This window comes from Sodiomyces alkalinus (genome assembly GCF_003711515.1).
Source record: "Sodiomyces alkalinus F11 unplaced genomic scaffold SODALscaffold_5, whole genome shotgun sequence".
In the NCBI taxonomy this organism is placed as follows: domain Eukaryota; kingdom Fungi; phylum Ascomycota; class Sordariomycetes; order Glomerellales; family Plectosphaerellaceae; genus Sodiomyces; species Sodiomyces alkalinus.
The window spans coordinates 1,028,121-1,047,423 of record NW_021167083.1 but is presented as its reverse complement, the minus strand read 5'-3'; the positions used below and the strand labels follow the sequence as shown (position 1 = coordinate 1,047,423).

At 47.9% G+C, this 19,303-nt stretch overlaps 3 protein-coding genes across 3 annotated transcripts; 1 reads left to right on the top strand and 2 right to left on the bottom strand.

Annotated features, from left to right (window-relative positions):
- Positions 1-536: 536 nt before the first annotated feature.
- SODALDRAFT_359744 (hypothetical protein) lies at positions 537-1,881 on the bottom strand (the record flags this gene model as incomplete). Its single annotated transcript, XM_028614202.1, has 6 exons — positions 537-710; positions 768-830; positions 943-1,075; positions 1,190-1,246; positions 1,497-1,748; positions 1,823-1,881. 6 exons carry the CDS (start codon positions 1,879-1,881, stop codon positions 537-539), a joined length of 738 nt encoding a protein of 245 aa, XP_028466446.1.
- Positions 1,762-2,241, bottom strand: SODALDRAFT_333257 (hypothetical protein). The gene has a single exon (XM_028611922.1). It carries the CDS (start codon positions 2,203-2,205, stop codon positions 2,011-2,013), a length of 195 nt encoding a protein of 64 aa, XP_028466445.1. The 5' UTR covers positions 2,206-2,241; the 3' UTR covers positions 1,762-2,010.
- A 2,781-nt stretch (positions 2,242-5,022) lies between these two features.
- SODALDRAFT_277605 (kinase-like protein) lies at positions 5,023-7,172 on the top strand (the record flags this gene model as incomplete). Its single annotated transcript, XM_028608080.1, has 2 exons — positions 5,023-5,901; positions 5,985-7,172. Coding segments are annotated over 2 exons (2,067 nt in total), but the record flags the coding sequence as incomplete, so codon positions are not given.
- Between the last annotated feature and the right edge of the window lie 12,131 nt (positions 7,173-19,303).

Sequence of the window (19,303 nt, the reverse complement as noted above, 5' to 3'; positions counted from 1 at the left end):
GGAAAGGGAAGAGAGTAACAGGAGGATGAATGACGGTCCCGGAAATCGCCCTACGTTAATCGTCTAGTTGACGACCTACGAAACGGGCGTCTGTGTTTGTTTGGGTGCTGCAGAGGATACAAGTCAGCACCCACTGACAAAAGTAGGGAGAAGCTGGTCGTCCCGTGTGAGAGCTGTCTCTCTCCCTGTCTCACACTCTCCTCTGCTTGCCTACCACGCAACCTTTCACGCCGAGTGAATGGTTGTGGCCCGTTAAGAACATTGTGTTGGCGCTTCGGAAAGGTTGGATCTGCATTATCACTGGGACGGATTGGTATCGAGAGAAAATCCGACCAACAGACCGGACGCTAGGTACGGGACGAGACGATCCATGTTCCATGTGACGACTCGGAGCTAGGCTTATTGGGACAACACGGAAGATCCCAGACGGCGAAGTTTCCGCGGAGAGGACCTAGATCTCAACGTGGGACTGGGAGATAATAGGTAATCACTGCGAAGTCGTCTTTTGTAAGCTTCCAGGACAGATCAACTTCTTTTTACCTCGAGAAGGAGTCGAAAACGACTTTGGTCTGGTCAAGCAGGCCGCGCTGTCCGCGGCCTCTCAAAACAAAGCTCACCCAACCATGGAGCGAAAGCTGCGAAGGCGCCCCACCCCCACGGGGGGTCTCAAACTGGTCCCATGTCGCAGTAAACAGGCCCAGATCCAGCGTCTAGGCGCATGGTGCATCTGCAGGAGTAGATGAAAAAGGGCGACGTGGTCGCAGGACAGGCGACGTTGACGGTAGGAAGTGGATGAAGGGCCATCCCAGGCTAAGGAAGAACTGGAAACTCTTGCCGTTGCCCATTTAAGGAGAGGAATAGGGATCAGATGAGGATGCACCGCCCGAAAGTCCCCATTGGAACAATTGAATGTGGTTCCTTCCTCATGCGGGACTAATGTACGAAGTAGGGCCGTGCGATGCGCCTGTCGACCTGCGTGCTGTTGTTGTTGTTGTTGTTGTTGCACCCATTCACATTCACACACAGGAGAAGGACCAACCTCAGCCTCACAATTTGGGCCGCGTTGATGCCCAAGCTCACTGAGCCGTCGTAAGTAACCCGATTGAATGGATCCGACTGAGCCGACAAGCAACGGTGACGACGACAATATGGCACACATAACAGGGCCTAACTACCGTAGTAGGTTGACTTTTCGATGGCATGAGCTGGGCGGTTCAGTAACCTGAAATGACTGAATTCAGTGGTGCTGGACAATTGGAATGATCCTCCAAGGAAGGAATGATGAAATGTCAGATCCGGGCAGATCGGAACCTATCCTGTCGTGGCAATCAGTGGAGTTCAACCCGACCCGACGATCCCCCTTTCGGCCGGGACCTTAATCACAATTCTTCCGTCATGATACGCCCTTTAACTAGCAAGTGTTGAAGCGATTTGGTGTCTGACGGCGGTTTGCCTCGGCCTTTCTTAAATTATGCGACCTGTCCATTGTTTGAGACGTAGGGTCGGTCTGGTTGTTACAGGCCGCATGGCACCTCCCGAAAGCTCCTGTCTCGATAAGCCGGTCCAATGTGTCGCATGTAGGGCTTGGGTTCGATGTCACGCCATGCTGGTGCAACATCTGCTGCTGCTGTCGTGCCACGTCGAGATGGCATGCGCTCAGCGGGAGTCGGGAAATTCGAACGGCAACGGAATGAAAAACCCCGCAGGAGGGGAGGACTCTAAGCGTGGGATGGGTAGGACAGTGATACCTGGCACGAGTCGCCCCCGAAATGATTTGTCGCGCATTATAATAATTTCCGGTATCCTGCGATTCGGGGTTGACCAGTCACCCAGGACGACCAGGGCGGGCGCGGGTAGGAGACTGAAGATGGCAGTGGTCATGTGGGCCAGGGTTGAATTCGGGGCGTAAAACGAATTACAGTGTACATCTCTGTCCTATTCCCCACTTCCCGGGTAGGTACCTAGTAAAAGTTAATCACGTCGTACCATGCGTAGCCGAGAGCTTCGCCTCTATAAGGAGCCAATGATTAATCCGTAGGCGGGGAGGGGGGGAAAGGGAGAAGGAGAAGGAGAAGGAGTTGGACGGGTGGGATGAATTGGGGTACTGGATGAGTAAGGTAGGTAGGGATGAAAGAGGTTAGAGAGAACGCAAAGGTCTTGCGTAGTCTCGTGGTCTTGTAGAGTTTCGTAGGTGCCCAAGACCATCAAGGCCTAACTAAGGTACCTTAAGGTAAGCAAGTCTTGTCTGAACGTATCGGAAGGGAAACGAGCAAGATGACGAAAGACGAGAATCTGTTAAAACCAAATATGACGAAGCAAGACAATTTAGCTGTGGGCTGTCATGATGATTAGGCCATGAGAAGGGATGCGGGCTGACAGTTGGGCGCCTTATAGGTAGGGTAAGCCAAACTCATTACGAAGTGATCAAAGAGAGGATAAGGCGAGCTGTGACAAACGTGACGTTCACTTAACCGGCAGTGGAGAGACAGAAAATCAGGCACCTTGAGAGTAGGAACCGGGTCTTTGAAACTGCCAACTCATCACGCTAGAAAGAGAGCATCTGGTTGTTTCCTTCGGACTTCGTACAGTAATTAGATATGGGACTCAATGGGGAGACCTCACGTTTCAATATCGAGACCTCAAACGTGACATTTTAGTGGGGCTATGAACCCGCCGCCAAGATATATATGTACCGCACCTATTTTGTATGTACACTTTATGTAGAAAATCGCAGGCGACATCGTAAACCTTAACGTATCACTTCCCACACCGTAACTCTGAATCCAACCGCCCAAAACACTATAATAATAAGTCATGATATCCTACACGATATCCTATATAAAATAACCGCCTACGGCTCCGAGATGAGTATTAAGATTTGAGTATTGGGATTGAGTGTTGAGATTGAGTTGGTTACTATGTTACCTACGATTATTTACATAATGTGTACATACAAAATAGGTGCGGTATATATGCATCTTGGCGGTGGCGCATGGCCCCACTAGAATGTCACGTGTGAGGTCTCGATATTGAAACGTGAGGTCTCCCCATTGAATCCCTTAGATATCTTCTCTACCTATTTAGGTTTAGAACCCGCCTCCCCCGTTAGCCTGTTCGAAGGTATAGTACCGGTAGTACGAGTATTCCGTATACCGTACGGATACACCAGTACACAGTCCGTATCCACCTACCCTGGCGTGGCCATGATGAGGTAGCACCCGCCGTTTACACGTATCAACGGTCAATGCTACACTTAAAACCCGGCACAGTTTCTATAAATTTCTTCTGTGTAAACTATTCTTCATCTTAATCAACACGAGTCCTGGTAAAGGGATATAGGGGATGAGCACATATATTATACTGCCGGATACTTAAGGTATTTCCTGGTTCCCGATATAATCTCCTAGAAAGTACCTTGATCCAGGTGATTATACTGTATTGATACTGTGGTTAGGTAAGGTATCTATACGGTATACGTATACTAACAACAGACCCCCCATCCTTCAATACACCAGCGTCAAACTGCTTACTCACCATATGCAGATACGGCCTTATCTATCACACACCGCACCATAACATGGGAAAATATCACAAGTCGTTCCTCTTCCAGCCTCTCTCCATCCACATCCAACCAGCCTCCCAAAGACCGCAAAAAGCCCCCGTCACATTCCCCTCCTGCCCCCCCTCTCTCTGGCCAACGCGGGTTGTCTTTCCGGGCTCCTCCCCCCCAGTCTTTCTCGTCAAACCGTCGTAAATTCCATCCACCACCCCATACACCCATCTTCCCATCCATGTATCCAATCCCACCTTATTCTTCTTACTCCTGCATATGGTAACTACCTTAACTCACTATCTTGTCCTCGTCGCTTTGTGCCTGAAATCTCGTCGATTTCAATGGTACGAATTCCCATGTCCACCACTCCCGCCGCTTGGCCTCCTCCTTCATCCCGGCCCTTCGCTCTTTAGCCCCAAATCCCATCCAAACTAGCTAGTCCAAGACAACAAGCCTCATCTTGCGTGGCAGCGAATCCATTCCCCTAACTAACCCCTTCTGGGTCTGCAGATGCGGCCATGTCTGTGTCTGCTGCCTGACCTATGTCGTCCCGTCTTTTCAACATAACGTTTTTGTCTTTGCCCTCACATGCTCGTTCACAGAGAGCCTACTGTACAACGTACGCACGCACGCTGAACCCTTGACGCTTGACGCCAACGCGAGACCGACCCGTAAAAAGCCACCCCCAGAACCCCAGAACCCGCGCATACAACGTACACAGCCCGCCAAATTTGGTCTTGATCTAGCGTCTGGTCCAATTAGCCAACGACACCTCCGAGTCGCCTTGCATCTCGCAGCTCGCTCTTCCCCTTTTATTCAAAGAAACATACACGCCCACCTGTTCTTCAACATAAGGCCGCAGTGCCCTTGCTCGAACTTCTCTCCGACTCTCCTTTTACCCGCTTGCTGCTTCCTCTCACTGGGCCCCCTTCCCCCCTCTGACCTCTGACTGCACTTATCCATTGGCGCTTCACGAGACATCTGATGTCTTCGAACCCTCCCCTCGGATACCTACGTCTCTCTGGGTGACGTCTCTGTGCTCGCGGTCGCTCACGACTCAGGAGACCATTCCTTTGTCACCTCCCCCTTACCCATCGGCTTGTTCCCAAGGGTCCAACCCCTTCTCCCTCAGCACTCCTGACACGCGTTGACATCCTTCAACAGCCACGCGAAGTCGGGTCCACGCTTGTGCTTGACTGGGTGGTGGGCTTTTTTTCGTTTCGTCAAGGGTTGCCCCTTGCCCCTTGAGTTCCTGACCAGATCCCTGTCCCGCGACTAGTTAGCCCCATAATATTGACAACCACAGCCCCGCCACTCAAAACCACCATAACACATCTCACACCGCTTGGATCCTCGCGGGCTCTTGTGGCCTCAGTCCTCCCAGACACTATTTTCACCCTCCTCTCTCTTTGAGGTCAGGCTCTGGGAATTGGACGAGAGACCCGCGAGGAAGCCCCGACGCGTTTCCGATGGCCCAGACTGCCGTCGCGCCAACGGAGCCTTTTTGCTCACCAATCCATTCCTCGAAAGACTTCTTCCGGACGTTCGACAACCGGAATGGCGTCCCGCCAACTGCTACTGACTTCCCCCCGGAGCAAGAGACCATGTCTGGCACGGACGACGGGGAGAAAACCGCTGTAAGGCGGCGGCCCTCGAGGCAGGTCGTCCCCGGCTTGCCTCGGGTACAGACCTTCAAGAGGCAGCAGTCAGAGCAGAGGACAAACTTGGCCCCGGCTGAGCTTACTCCAGACGAGAGGAGAGCCGTGTCCGTGGATCGTCGTGCCCAAGCCTCACGCGCCCTCTCGCAGCCCCAAGCTTTCCCACGAGCCAGTGCCCCCGGCCTTCTCAGCTATGAAATTCAGTCCGCCCCATCAGCCCAGGCTGCTTCCGTCTTCGGGCATCCCGAGTACAGCTTGGATGGCATGTTGGCGCCCGATCATCCCAGATCGGTCGCAGAAGACGAGTCCTGTTACGCCGACGACGCTCATTCCTACACGACCTCCGCATACGACGCCATGATCAACGAAGAGCTAGAGCGGACTTGGATTCTCAACCTCAGCATGCACTTCCGGGACAAATCGAAACGGGAAAAGTTCTTCGTCACCTATTGGGATAAGTTCAAAGGGCTGTGGCGGCGCGTGACCGTTTCCCTCGACTACCGACACGCCCCCGAAAACTCGCTCGAGATGGATCTTGACCAAACCAAGTACCAGCGTGAGAAGAGTGCGAAGATATATGAGGCCATCCGAGAAAGCTTGCAAGATATTCAGTTCTACGACACTGTGACGAACCTGAAACTGCAGACCACCGACGGACGGCTTCATGTGCACGTCGTTGAGGATGTCAATGTCCGTCTGGCCCCATCCCCGGTGATCTGTCCTCCGTTGTGTCCTTCTGCGCGTGGTCGAATCGCTCTGCTGACACCAAACAGGAAATTATCCCGTACCCTCTGGTCCGCCAAGTGCAGCACCTGGGTTGCCTTAGAGTCCGGGAAAGGGACATACTCTTCGATTCCCATATGTCTGGCTTCGTTTACAAAGTCAACGTCGGTGGCCTGGTGCTTGTCAAGAAGGAAATCCCGGGCCCTGAGACGGTCGACGAGTTTCTCTACGAGATCAACGCCCTTAGCCGTCTCCGATACTCGAGAAGTGTCATCCGCTTCTATGGGGTGGTTGTCGATGACCAGGACGAGTACATCAAGGGCCTGTTGATCAGCTATGCCGACCAGGGAGCTCTTATCGACGTCCTTTATGACAACCGCCAGGACTCCGAGCTAGGGACGCCGTGGCCTATCCGGGAACGATGGGCGAGGCAGATCGTCGAAGGACTCGCAGACATTCACGAGTCCGGATTCGTTCAGGGAGACTTCACACTTTCTAACATCGTCATTGACGACAAGGGCGACGCGAAAATCATAGACATCAACCGGCGAGGCTGTCCCGTGGGATGGGAACCTCCTGAAGCCACTGCGGTGATTGAGAGCGGCCAGCGACTGTCCATGTACATCGGTGTGAAGTCCGACCTTTATCAGCTTGGCATGGTTCTGTGGTCGCTGGCCACGCAAGAAGACAACCCAGAAGAGCACAGCCGACCACTGGTCTTAGAACCTGACGTTCTGGTTCCGGAGTGGTATCGGCGGGTAGTGGAAAGGTGCCTGAGTCAGGACCCACGAGGGCGACCGCAAGCTTCGACTCTTCTCACCATGTTTCCCCAATACGTGTCGGTATCTGAGAACGAAGGGGTCGAAAGGTTCGAAGACCATAAGAGGGGACCGGCCCCAGCCATTTCGGTAAATCATTCCTCCTCGATGCGAGAAGCCTGCTTAGACCCTTACGTGGCCGGTGACCACCCTGGAATCACAACGGTGAATACGTACAACGACCAGTGGCCTTACCTAAAACTAGCCCAACCCGATGATGGCTTTTCGTACGATCCCTACTACTACACCAGGGGGCGCTCTCCTCCGAGCCCCTTAGTTGGCCACTACCCGCACTTTGGCCCGTTTCACGAAAGCCACGCATTCCCTGGTTGGGCTTCGGCTAAGCACATTGCGCCTTCCTATAGCGATGTCGGTGTCGATGAGATGGAACGGTTGAAGAGCCCGACACCAACGACAAGCAGAGCCTCCTCTTCAATGCTAGAGCGCAACGAGGATACCACCCCAACTGTTCCCGAAGGTTCATCTGAACAGACAAGCCAGACCGTAGGAACAATTTCGACGTCGCCAACGACACAGAACACCTCATTCGATGCAAGTATGAAGATGGAACTGACGGACATGTCCATGTCGGCTCCGTCGCTAGCCGAAGGAACGACCCCTAGTCACATCGAGCTCAGCACAGGCCCAGTGTCAGGATCAGACCTAGACCCGGTCCCGGCGGCGGACGACGACGAGAAAGATCTGGCTCCATCATCTGAGGTAAATAGTACGGATGTCAACTTGAACGTCGCTTCCGAGCCGGGACCTGAGAACGAGCCGGGACCTGAGAAGCTTCCAACGTCGCAATGCGCGGAGCAAGATCCAGAGGTAGATGGCTCGCTCGTGTCTGTCAAGGGAAAAGATCTTTCGCCCGATGCACCAACGGAGGTCCTAGATGACGATTACAGAGACCCGATCGACATGGCAACGGAGAGCAATATACCTCGAACTGTGGAACACGACTCGACTAAGGCGATCCACGAGGGCGACACGAACCATGCAAATGATAACGATGAAGCGGGGAACACGGCACCCGAAAAAGGAACTGAAGACGACGACGAACATGCATGTCACCAGAAGATCGAAATGGACACGATGATCACGAACAGCGGAGCGTTTGATGACGAAAAGAGAGGGGACGAAGTTTACGACGTTTCGCCAAGTCCTGACACGACCGACGGGACGACTACGGAACAATCGACTGGCGAAGACACATCAGATTTGACACCTCGACCTGCACGGGAAGGGAGTCCCTTTTCCCGAGCGGAACATCCGGAATTGAATGGTGTCGGGGCAGCGCATCTCGGGGCAGATGCTGCGGCGCTCCGAGAAAAGTTATCCCTCGATGACGATTTTACGATTACGACGAGCTCGGCGACGGCCACCACGACGAACGAACTGAAATGACAGACGTTGCACTTCTCTTTAGACGCAGATGGGTACTCACAGAGGCGTTACCGAGTCCTGATTACATGAATTGGGTGTCAGAGTCTTAATTTTTTTGACAAGTCTTTCAGAGGTGGCCGCCTATGGGGTGCTTTTACGTGCTGCAGCAGTGTTTCTTACCTAGCTGAGCTGGGGTAAAAGGGAGCATCGACAAGGACGCAGCTGTTCGACACAGATGCCGTATCCCGTTACCTTATATAAACGGATACGGTACTCTGCTTGAGACTGCCTTTTGTCCTTTCGCTCTTCTAAGTCTACACTGAAGCTGGCCCGCTTTATTTGTCGACCACTCTTGGCAGCCTGCGTTATTCGTATCGGTACTACTACCCGTGCCCGTTTTTCGGGATTTTACGGTGTTTTTCGGGCGACTTCGTTCCATAGTATATAGCTATACCACCGTAAAATTATCTACTTTCGTAATATATATATTTATATATATTTTAGCCCCTTTTTACGTATCTTTAGTAATAAAAACTATATAAATTACGGCTATATTTAACGACTAGACTATACCGTTATATATAGGTCTACTACCCGTAAAGCCTTTTCCTACGCTATACGATTTTTTTAGGCGTTTTTTAGCTCGTAACGCTATAACGGCGTAGGAATAGTTAGTTAAACCGAGCGCGAGCCTAAGCGCTACCGTGGTTACGATACTATTAAGCCGTTTTCCGAGTTCGGCTTCTATCCGCGGGCACGTTAAAGGATTTATACTACCTGTATTACCTATAGAGCTAATCGAGCCGACCGTCGAGTCGACCGTTAAGCCGCCCGTTAAGCCCTTCCTGCACCTCCTACAGGTTCTACGGCTCCTCTACCACCTATTCTAATAGGCCACTCTCCACTAACCATTCCTATAGCACTAACCGTTCTAATAGCACTAACCGTTCTAATAGGCCACCCTCCCCTTACGCCTCCTCGCCCGCGTACGCGACGCTATTATCCCCTATAGCGTAACGCTCTATAGTCTACTCCGGGTTATTATTACTTAGCCTGCCACCGTTACCTTACTACGGCCGCTTTTCCCACGCGCCGTAATAATACTCCGTATAATACTTATACCGACTACTAGGATAGCAGGGCAGATCGTGGAGCGGCTATTACGGCTAACTAGCGTCTCCCGAACTATAACCGCTATAAAGAATATTAAGAGCGTTCCGGGCCGTTAGGGTAGTATTAGCCGGGTATTACGGTCGATTATTATAATCTTAGCTTAATACGCGTAGAGTATAAATATTATACTACGCTCTATTAGATTAAGGAGAAGTTATAGGTTAGTTTTATATCCCGCGTTATTAGTTATTAGCTAACGGCTATTATCTTCTATTACTTAGGAATTATCGCCTATAAACCCGAAATTCGGCACCTATTATAACCAGGGCGATATTAATGTTCCTATTATCTCCCCGCTACCCGACTTCTTCTAATATTTACTATACGCGGATACCGCTTAGGCTATAGATTACTGTAAAAGAATCCGTTAATATAATAATACCTTTTCGTTTACGTCTATACAGTGTACGGAAACACGTTAAGGTGCCGGTGCCGGCGGCGTAATAGCCTTCTAGATCCACGGCACCCTTTACTACTACACGGGGCCGTTAAGTGCTATAGGACGCCTTCCTGCTTTTACCTAGCTCTACTTTTACGATCTATAAGCTACCGCCGACTACCGTCTCGCGAACGCCTAAAGCCTCGACTCTACGCTTAACCGTTATATCCTAGGCGAGATTTCGGACTTCCTATATAAGTATAACCCCTTTATCTATATATACAGAACGGCCCGCGCACGCTTTAACTCCCTCCGTAAGTGGTGCCGTATTATACTAAACCCTAGGATAGAATTAGTTATTAAGCAGGGTACTAATATACGGCGTGAGAATCTGCCCGTTATAGACGAGGTTACGGCTATTATACCGGATAAGTAGGGTAAAGTCTGCTATCGGGATATTATCCTCGCGGAGAGACAGTCTAATAGTAGTATCGGCGGCCTTACGCGGATCGACTATAAGTATTCTGCCTACCTGCTACTATCTTACCCGCTTATATATCCGCGTAGCGGTTCTGGATATTACTAGTAATTATAGTTATAGGATATTTATAACCGTAAAAGGCAGAATACCGAGGTAAAGTTCCGTTAGTTCTGCCGTTATATACTATATCCGCGATATAATTAGAGGTTTATGCCCTTTATATACGGCCGGCTTTTTTAGTAGTTTTTAGTAGACCTATAGACTTCTTGCGATTAGAAGAAACTTAATTAGATCTAGCGCTATTAGAATAAGTTACGGGCTAACGTATATAACGGGGTACAGGATTAGGTGTATAAGGCTAATAGCGATACCCGTAATATTAGGCGACGGATCGTCTTACCCTTTAATTACGTTAGCGGCTAGCGGTTTATCTTATAGTGCTATTAGGATTCTATAGTAATTATATGGGCTCTTAGTACTCCGACCTTTTTTATTACCTTTACGGCTAATCCTACTTAGCTAGAGATTATACGGGAGCTTTAGCTGGGTGAGACTACTAGTGACCGGCCCGATTTAGTCGGCCGTGTATTCGAGTTAAAATCCCGTGACCTAGAATAGTAGCTACGCGATAGTCTATTTAGTGAGTTTACGGGGATTATATAGACTATAGAATACTAAAAGCGCGGTCTTCTACACCGTTATATCCTTCTTTTCCTTCCGCCGCGGGCGGCTAAGATATATAAAGACTCCGTAACTATCGATAAGGTTATCTTCGCGGAGCTACCGGACCGCGAGTCGGATCCTACTAGCCGTCTTTTTAATATTATTAGCAAGAATATAATATATAGTCCTTACGGCAACGATAAGCCTTCTACGCCGTGTATATAGCCGTAGCCTCGCGATAAGAACCGTATAAAGTGCTTTAAGCGGTTCCCTAAGCCATACTACCTAGAGACGACTATACGGGAGGATAGTTATCCTAAATACAGGCGCCGTAACTCTAGCCTACACGTTATAAAGAGAGGCCGCGTAAGAGAGGTCCCCCTTAATAACCGTTTTATTATTCCCTATAGCCCGTATCTCTACCTCCGCTACGGTGCCTATATTAATATTAAGATTTACGGATCTATTAAGGTAAGTTATCCTCCCCCGTATATCTGCCTCCGTTACAGCGTATATATATATACTAATCTTAATATTTACGGTTTTCTTTAGGCGATTAAGTATATATATAAGTACGTTTATAAGGGCACCGACCGCATAACTATGCGTATATCGAGTAAAAAGGGCGATGACAAGGTATATCTCTATTTATAAAGCCGTTATATCGGTCCCGCGGAGGCGATTATTTAGTTATTCGAGTTCCCCGTATACCGTGAGTATCCGCCCGTTATACGTCTTCCGGTTCACCTTAAAGGATAGCAGCCTATTTACTTCGGCGATAACACGACCGTAAACCAGATTAAGCGTATATTATAGGAGCGGAAGACTTAGCTAATAGCCTTTTTCGACTATAACCGTGTTAACGCCGATAGCCGTAAGTTATTCTATCACTAGTTTCCTAGCCGTTATACGTGAAAACCGTAGCAGTTTACTTAGTAGCTAAGGCAGTATAGATTTTAAATCAGCCGTCTACGGTATATACCCCTAACGGCTAAAGAGGCGTACTATTTACGGTTACTCTTAGTCTCCGTTTAAGGGCCGACTTCTTTTACGGACCTTTATACCGTTAAGGGGACTATCTATAATACCTACCGCGAGGCCTACATTACGGCCGGGCTTCTACACGATAACCGTTACTAGGTTGCCTATTTTAAGGAGGCCGTTATTTAGAAGACCGGGTATACGTTACGGGAGCTATTTATCGTTACTTTAATCCACGGAGATATTTCCGGTCTATTATCGATCTAGGGGAGGTTTATAGAGTCTATATACGATAACCTGCCTTATATATTATAGCGTTAATACTTCCGATATCCTGCCAATTTAGAACGCCCGTATATCGATTACGGTCTTTATCTTATACACTCACGGCTCCTTAAGGTAAGTAGGATAATTACGGAGTTCGGGCTACCGGGGCCTCTATATAATTAGCGCCGTGCGACCGGAAATATATTATTAGTTACGGAGACTTACGACCGCGATGCCTAGGTTATAGTATACGAAGATATTCACCGCCGCTTTAACTAGGGCTAGGCTACCATTTTTAGCTAGGTTATAGCTACTATTAAGTCTCGCCGCGGTTATTTCTTTTTATAGGGACCTAGCGGCACGGGTAAGACCTTCGTATATCGTGGTCTTTACGCTTATTTCCGGTCGCATGGGCAGATTATCCTTTACGTTACCTCCTCTAGCATCGCGGCGGTTCTTCTTAAGGGTAGCTATACGGCTTATTCGCGGTTTAAGATCCCTTTATAGGTTAATAACTCCTCCACGTATAGCGTGCTAAAGAATTCGGACCTTATAACGCTATTACGGGAGACTGCTTTTATTATTTAGGATAAGGTCCCTATATAGTATAAGTTCTGTTTCGAGGCCGTTAATTATACGTTACGGGATATACTAAGCTATGATAATCTATTTAGCGGTATTCCGGTTATTTTCGGAGGCGATTTTACCTAAATCCTACCCGTTATTCGGAATAGTAGTCGGGCGTAGATTATATATACCTGCTTCTAGCGGTCCTCTATCTAGCCGTAACTCCGTATCCTTAGCCTAACGGAGAATATACGTGTTGCCTCTACCGATCCTAATAATCGGGCGTTTATTTAGTAGTTATAGGATCTCTGCTATAATACTACTCTTTACGGGTCTATTAACCTTTTCCCTGCTATCACGACTCTTTATAATATCGTCTATTTTTACGGGCGTATTTACCCGGCCGATTTACTGGATTAAGCGCCGTCGAACTATATAGTCTTTATTAACCGCGTTATTCTAATAACTCGTAATACTACTATCACGGAGATTAATAACTAGATACTCGGGTGCTTACTTAGCTAATCGCGCGTTTATAATGCCGAGAATTCGGTCGCTAATCGGGTAAAGGATACTAACGGTATTACGCCGGATCTAGCCTTGGAGTTTTTAATATAGTTATAATTCGCTTCTATCCCGCTAGCATGTCTTAAGCTAAAGGTCGGCGCTCCCATTATACTTATACGGAACCTAAGCCCGTGGTAGGGTTTATATAACGGTATATATATAGTTATTTTACGGATGGCATGGAATACGCTAAAGGTAAAGGTCCTCTCCAGATTATACGCCGGCGAGGTAGCGTTTATCCCCCGTATCTACTTAGATTCTAATAAGGAAGACTACCCGTATATTATCCGCCGCCGTTAATTCCCGGTACGGCTTTATTTCGCGATAACGATTAATAAGTTATAAGGTTAGTCGTTTAGTACTATCGGCGTGGATTTCCAGTAACACGCCTTTATATACGGTTAGTTTTACGTTACGATATCGAGGGCTACGGATATTAGGAATCTATTTATTTTATTACCGACCGATAATGGCTAAAGCGGTAGGCAGGCTTAGCCGTAGGTTAACCGGAGTATATCTAATATCGTATACCTGTCAGGTGCCTGTAACAGTGGTCATAATGGGTCCCTAGTGTGAACCCATAGGGGTCTAGGTATGCCCAGTCTAAGACCCCTCCAGGCATAAATAAAGTAAGTCATTATATAGTAAATAGAATAGTCCCTCGAAGTAAATAAGGTAGCCCTTAAGAAAGCAAATAAGTAGTCCTCGAGGAGTAGAGCGTAGTCTTAAGGAGCGAGGGAGCCTCCCCTTTAAAGAGGGAGGCCAGCGATTAATCTGGTTCTTTAGCTACACCTACGTTCTGACCCTATTATGATCCTATCGTGATTATACCTGGTTCTTTATTTAACCCTACCTTTTCACTCTTTACGACTACCTATTTAATATTTTAATCGCTTTACCCTTAAAGGACGCGAAGACCGTTAAGGAGAGTTACTAAGATATTTAACTATCACGAAATAAACGATCCTACCTTCAATTTTAACGAGGCTGCTAGCTAGTTCGAGCGATAGCTCCGCGATAGCGAAACCGCCTTCGTGGAGGACGCTAACGAGGAATATAACGGGGATACGCCGGGAACTAACACGGCTCCCGTACCTGCTACTATACCTATTCCTATACCTACCACTACTCCTATCGCTAGTACTACCTCTGTTACTGCCTTTACCCCTATTACTATCCCTATCCCTTCTATAACCACGACGGGACCCGCATATAACCCTAACCTGCCCCCGTATACGAACGTTAACCTAGCCACGCTAACGGAGGAATAACTAGACGAACGCGTTAAATGGATAGAGGCATAGAACCACCGTAAGCGTAAGCTCGCGTACCTTACTAAGCTAGAGGCAGATACTACCGCCGCCACTACTACCGCCGCCGCCGCTATTAATCCTAACCCGGCCGATATTACCCACCGCCGTATAGCTAAGCCCCGATATCGTGTCGTGACCCCGGCGGGATCCTAATATACCCACGATATATCCATAACGTCGTCTATACATGGATCCGCTACCTAGGCTAAGTTCAATTTCCCCCTGCCTAAATAGGATAGCGTATCCTGGGCTAAGTATGGCACGTTTATCTAGGAGACTAACTAGCGGTTTAACCTGGATTCTTAATCCTTTCCCACGGACACCGCGAAGAACTACTTCGTTATATCGTGCCTCTCCCACTACCTTAAGGAACGTTAGTAGGCTAAACTACGATATAAATACGACGGGGACTCTAATAAGGTTAGCTAGGCAGCCTTATAGGCCTGGCTATCCTATTAGGTTAACGATAACAATACTCGTCTATAAGAGGTAGCGGTATAGATCCAGAGCGAGTCTATCTCCTCCTAGAGAGAGGGGGAGTCTTACGCTAAATTTATATAACGGTGGGAAGCCCTAGAGTTAGAACTACCGGGCGAGCTCCTAGACTAGTAGAGGATTTAGATAGTATTAATAAGGGTCCTCCCACCTATTCGGGACTATATAGTATCTATAGGGGTTCCTAAGGACTACTAGGATCTAGCCCCGGTATACCGTAGGGCTAAGGCCTTAACTATTACTAACGGGTTAGCCGTTAGCCGGATAGACTTCTAGTCCGCTACCTAACAACGTCGTTTCCGCTCGCGTACCCATGGTTATAACCCCCACGCTCCGGCCACCTACGGTTCCACTAGTATCCCTGCGTCTACCCCTATATCTGCCCCTACGTATACTTCTACGCCTGCTCCCGCTCTTAGTTACCCTATACGCCCTAGACTATTATCGTACCTCGATTCTATCACTTACTATAACTATAACCAAAAGGGGCACTACGCCACTACGTGCCCTAGCCCGTATACCGAGCGGTCGCGCTCGAGTAATAGTAATCCGAATACCTAGCCGGTATCTATATCTTATCCTATAGTCGGCCGCGTCACGGGCGAGGTGCCCCAGGAATAACACCCGCCTCGAGTAACCCCCTCTGCTACTACTACACCGGTAAAGGCATATATATCCTTTCGCCGAGGTAGGGAATAGGTGTAGATAGCGGCTCTCCTTAATAGAGGTGCCGATATTAACGTTTTAGACCGGTCCCTCCTAGGACCCAGTTAGGTTCCTAAGGGGTCCCCGATCCCGGTGTCCTGGGTCACGGAAGGATAAATAAAAAAACCCTTAGGTCACTCCACAGGATTATCACCACCACCGACTACTAGGGCTAAAAGAGGGTGTAACGCGCTAAGTTCTACGTTATAAATCTTACGGGCGCGAAGATTATCCTAGGGAGGCCGTGGCTTATAGCCGTTAACCCTAACATTAATTAGTAGTGCAGCATATAGACTTATCCTTTATCCTACACGGAGTTTAGTGTGGTTACGTCCCTAAGAGAGCTACGTAGGGTAGTTAGATAAGCTAAGTCTATCCTTACTCTAACCTATATAGGTTCTATGCGGGTTCTGCGTATCGGCTATATCGGCTACGTCGGCTACCCCGGCCTAATAAAAAACCCTTTAGTAGGATATAGGGATAAATTCCCAGTAGACGGGGTCTACCCTAGCCTAAACGGGGACCTAATAGCTACCTCCACGCTACCGGAATAGTATTAAGATTTCGCTAACGTTTTTAACATCGAAAACGCCGGACGGCTACCGACGCACTAATAGTAGGACTACGCTATTAAGGTTAAGGAGGGTAAAAAGCCTCCCTATAGTTCTATTTACCCCCTCGCCGCCTAGGAGTTTAAGGTACTACGTTAGTATCTATAGGATACCGTTATAAAAGGGTGGATTAGACTATCCACTAGTCCGGCCGGCGCCCCTATCCTGTTTATCCCTAAGAAAGGTGGTAAGCTACGCCTCTATATTAATTATAGAGGGCTAAATAAGGTGACTATTAAGGACTATACCCCCCTGCCCCTTATCCACGAAATCCTAGATCAGCTATTATCGGCGTAGTACTACACTAAGCTAGATCTTAAGGACGTATACTACCGATTACGGATTCGGGAGGGCGATAAGTGGAAAACGGTATTCCGGACGAAATACGGTTATTACGAGTATCTTATTATGCTATTCGGGTTAATTAACGCCCCCGCGAGTTTCTAACGGTATATTAACTAGGTGCTAACGGGCCTTATCGACACTATTTACGTTATATACCTCGACGATATCCTTATCTATAGTAAGGACTTAGTTACCGACCGCGTGCACGTCCGCGAGGTCCTTACTAGGCTTAGGCAGTGGTCCCTGTATACTAACCCCGATAAGTGTGAGTTTAAGACCCGCGATATTAAGTTCCTCGGGTTTATCTACAGCCCGGATAGGGTATATATAGACTTATCCCGCGTTAATGCTATCCGTGACTAGGAGCTTCCTAATAGTATTAAGAAGATATAGGTCTTCCTGGGTTTTATAGGTTTTTATAGGCGTTTTATTAAGAACTATTCTAAGGTCGCTACCTCTTTTATAGATTATTTAAAGGGGGGGTATATTAGGATCCTCGTACTTTCCCCGTAGGCCTAGACCGCGTTTAAGAAGATAAAACTGCTATTCTAGAAAGCGCCCGTTTTATAGTATTTTAACTCTACTCTGCCGATACGTATTAAGCTAAATACTTCTGTCTTTACCCTAGGCGATATTATTAGCTAAATCGAGGATAGCTTATAGCGCCCTATAGCGTTTATATCCCGTAAGCTACGTGGGGCTAAGCTTAATTATAGCACGCCCGATTCTAAGCTTATAGCTATTATCGAGTCTTTCCGTATATAGTATTACTATATTACCTATAGTTAAAGCCCTGTAGTCGTTCTAACGGACTACCTGAACTATCGCCACCTATTAGATAAGCCGAAGCTTAAGGGCTAGCACGCTAGGTGGCTTAAGGAGCTCGCCCTGTTTAATTTTAAGATTCGGCACCGCCCGGGGACGTTAAACCCCGCGGATAGGCTATTAAGAAAGCCCTAGCACGCGCCCTATAAGCGTGCCCTGGTTACTAACCGGGCTAAGGCGGTAGAGTCTTTTTCTAAGCGTTTTATAGGCTATATCGAGAACTAGCGTGGTTCCTATACTACCTTAGTTTCTATTCCCGCTCTTAACTCCCCTTTACTAAAGGTAGAGGTATAGGCGGATAATCTCTTTTTGGAGCCCTTATCGAGGCGCCTTATTTTAGGCTATATCGGGAACCAGGATAGTTCCCGTAATAGCCCCGGTTATAATTTTCCCGCTACTCCTACCTTAGTGGTTAAGATATAAGCGGATAACCTTTTTCCAGAGTCTGTTTCGAAGCGTTCTGCCTTAGGCCTATATAGGACCTAGTATAGTACCCGCGCTATTCCCGCTCCTTCTACCTTACCGGAAAAGATAGTTAAGACGTAAGCGGATGACTTTATCTCGGAGCCTTTTTCGAGGCGTTTTGTTTTAGGTATTATCGGGAACTAGCGTGGTTCCCGCACTACCCCTATTATTCCCGCTCTTAATTCCCCTACCTTACTGGAAAAGGTGGTAGAGGCGTAAGCGGATAACCCTTTTTACACTAGATAGCATAAGGCCCACGGTAATAAGGCCACGCACGGGCACTAGTCTAGGAGTGTTAGTATCCTTCGTTTTAAGAATCGCGTTTTTATACTAGACCACTCTAGCCTCCGTTAAAAGGTTCTATAGTGTTTCTATAATAGACCCAGCGTGGGGTATTATAGGGTTATAAGGACTATTAAGAAGATTTCGGACTTTTACTTTTAGGATTATTTACCTAAGGATATCCGATAGTTTATACCCACCTATACTATCTATTAACGCACTAAGCCGCGGCACTATAAGCTATATAGCGAACTAACGAGTCTTTTAGTGCCTCTGCACCCCTTTATAGAGATATCTATTAACTTTATCACGGGGCTACCGCCGGTCTATAGCCTAGGCCGTAAAAGGGATACTATCCTTATAGTAGTATACCGCCTAACGAAGTACTCGATTTATATCCCCTCGAGTAGTGGCCTAATAGTAGAAGGACTTACTAAGTCTCTATAGTATCACGTTTTCCGTATTTTCGGCCTGCCTAACGGTATTATATTAGACCGAGGCTTATTATTTATAAGTCGTTTTTAGGTAACCTTATATCGGTGCCTTAGCACCGTATATCGCCTATCTATAGCGTGGCACCCGTAGATGGATAGATAAACGGAACGGTAGAATTAGAACCTCAAGTATTACCTATATGTGTTCTACTCGCAGGAATAGAATAACTAGGTTAACCGACTACCGTTAGTAGAATTCACCTATAATATAGCGTGGTATTCTGCGATACGTTATACCCTATCCGATACGTTAATAGGATATAACCCCCGAGGCCCTGACGAAGTGTAGCTCCCGAGGGCAGGCGAGGTTCGTGCCGCCGAAGCCGAGCGCCGTGCGGAGTACCTTATAGCCTAGCGCCGGTCTATTTCGGACCTTATTAAAAGAGCGTAGGCTTCCTACGAACGGTATTATAATAACGGTCGTACCTAATATTCCTTTAAGGTGGACGAGTATATCTTATTATCCACGAAAAACATCCGATAGAAGAGGCTATCTAAAAAGCTTAGCGATAAGTTTATCGAGCTATATAAGGTGACTAAAATCGTTAGTAT

What these genes read in the sequence shown, in the direction of transcription:
- SODALDRAFT_333257 (XM_028611922.1), bottom strand. Translation starts at nt 2,205, where the DNA reads ATGGTCTTGGGCACCTACGAAACTCTACAAGACCACGAGACTACGCAA.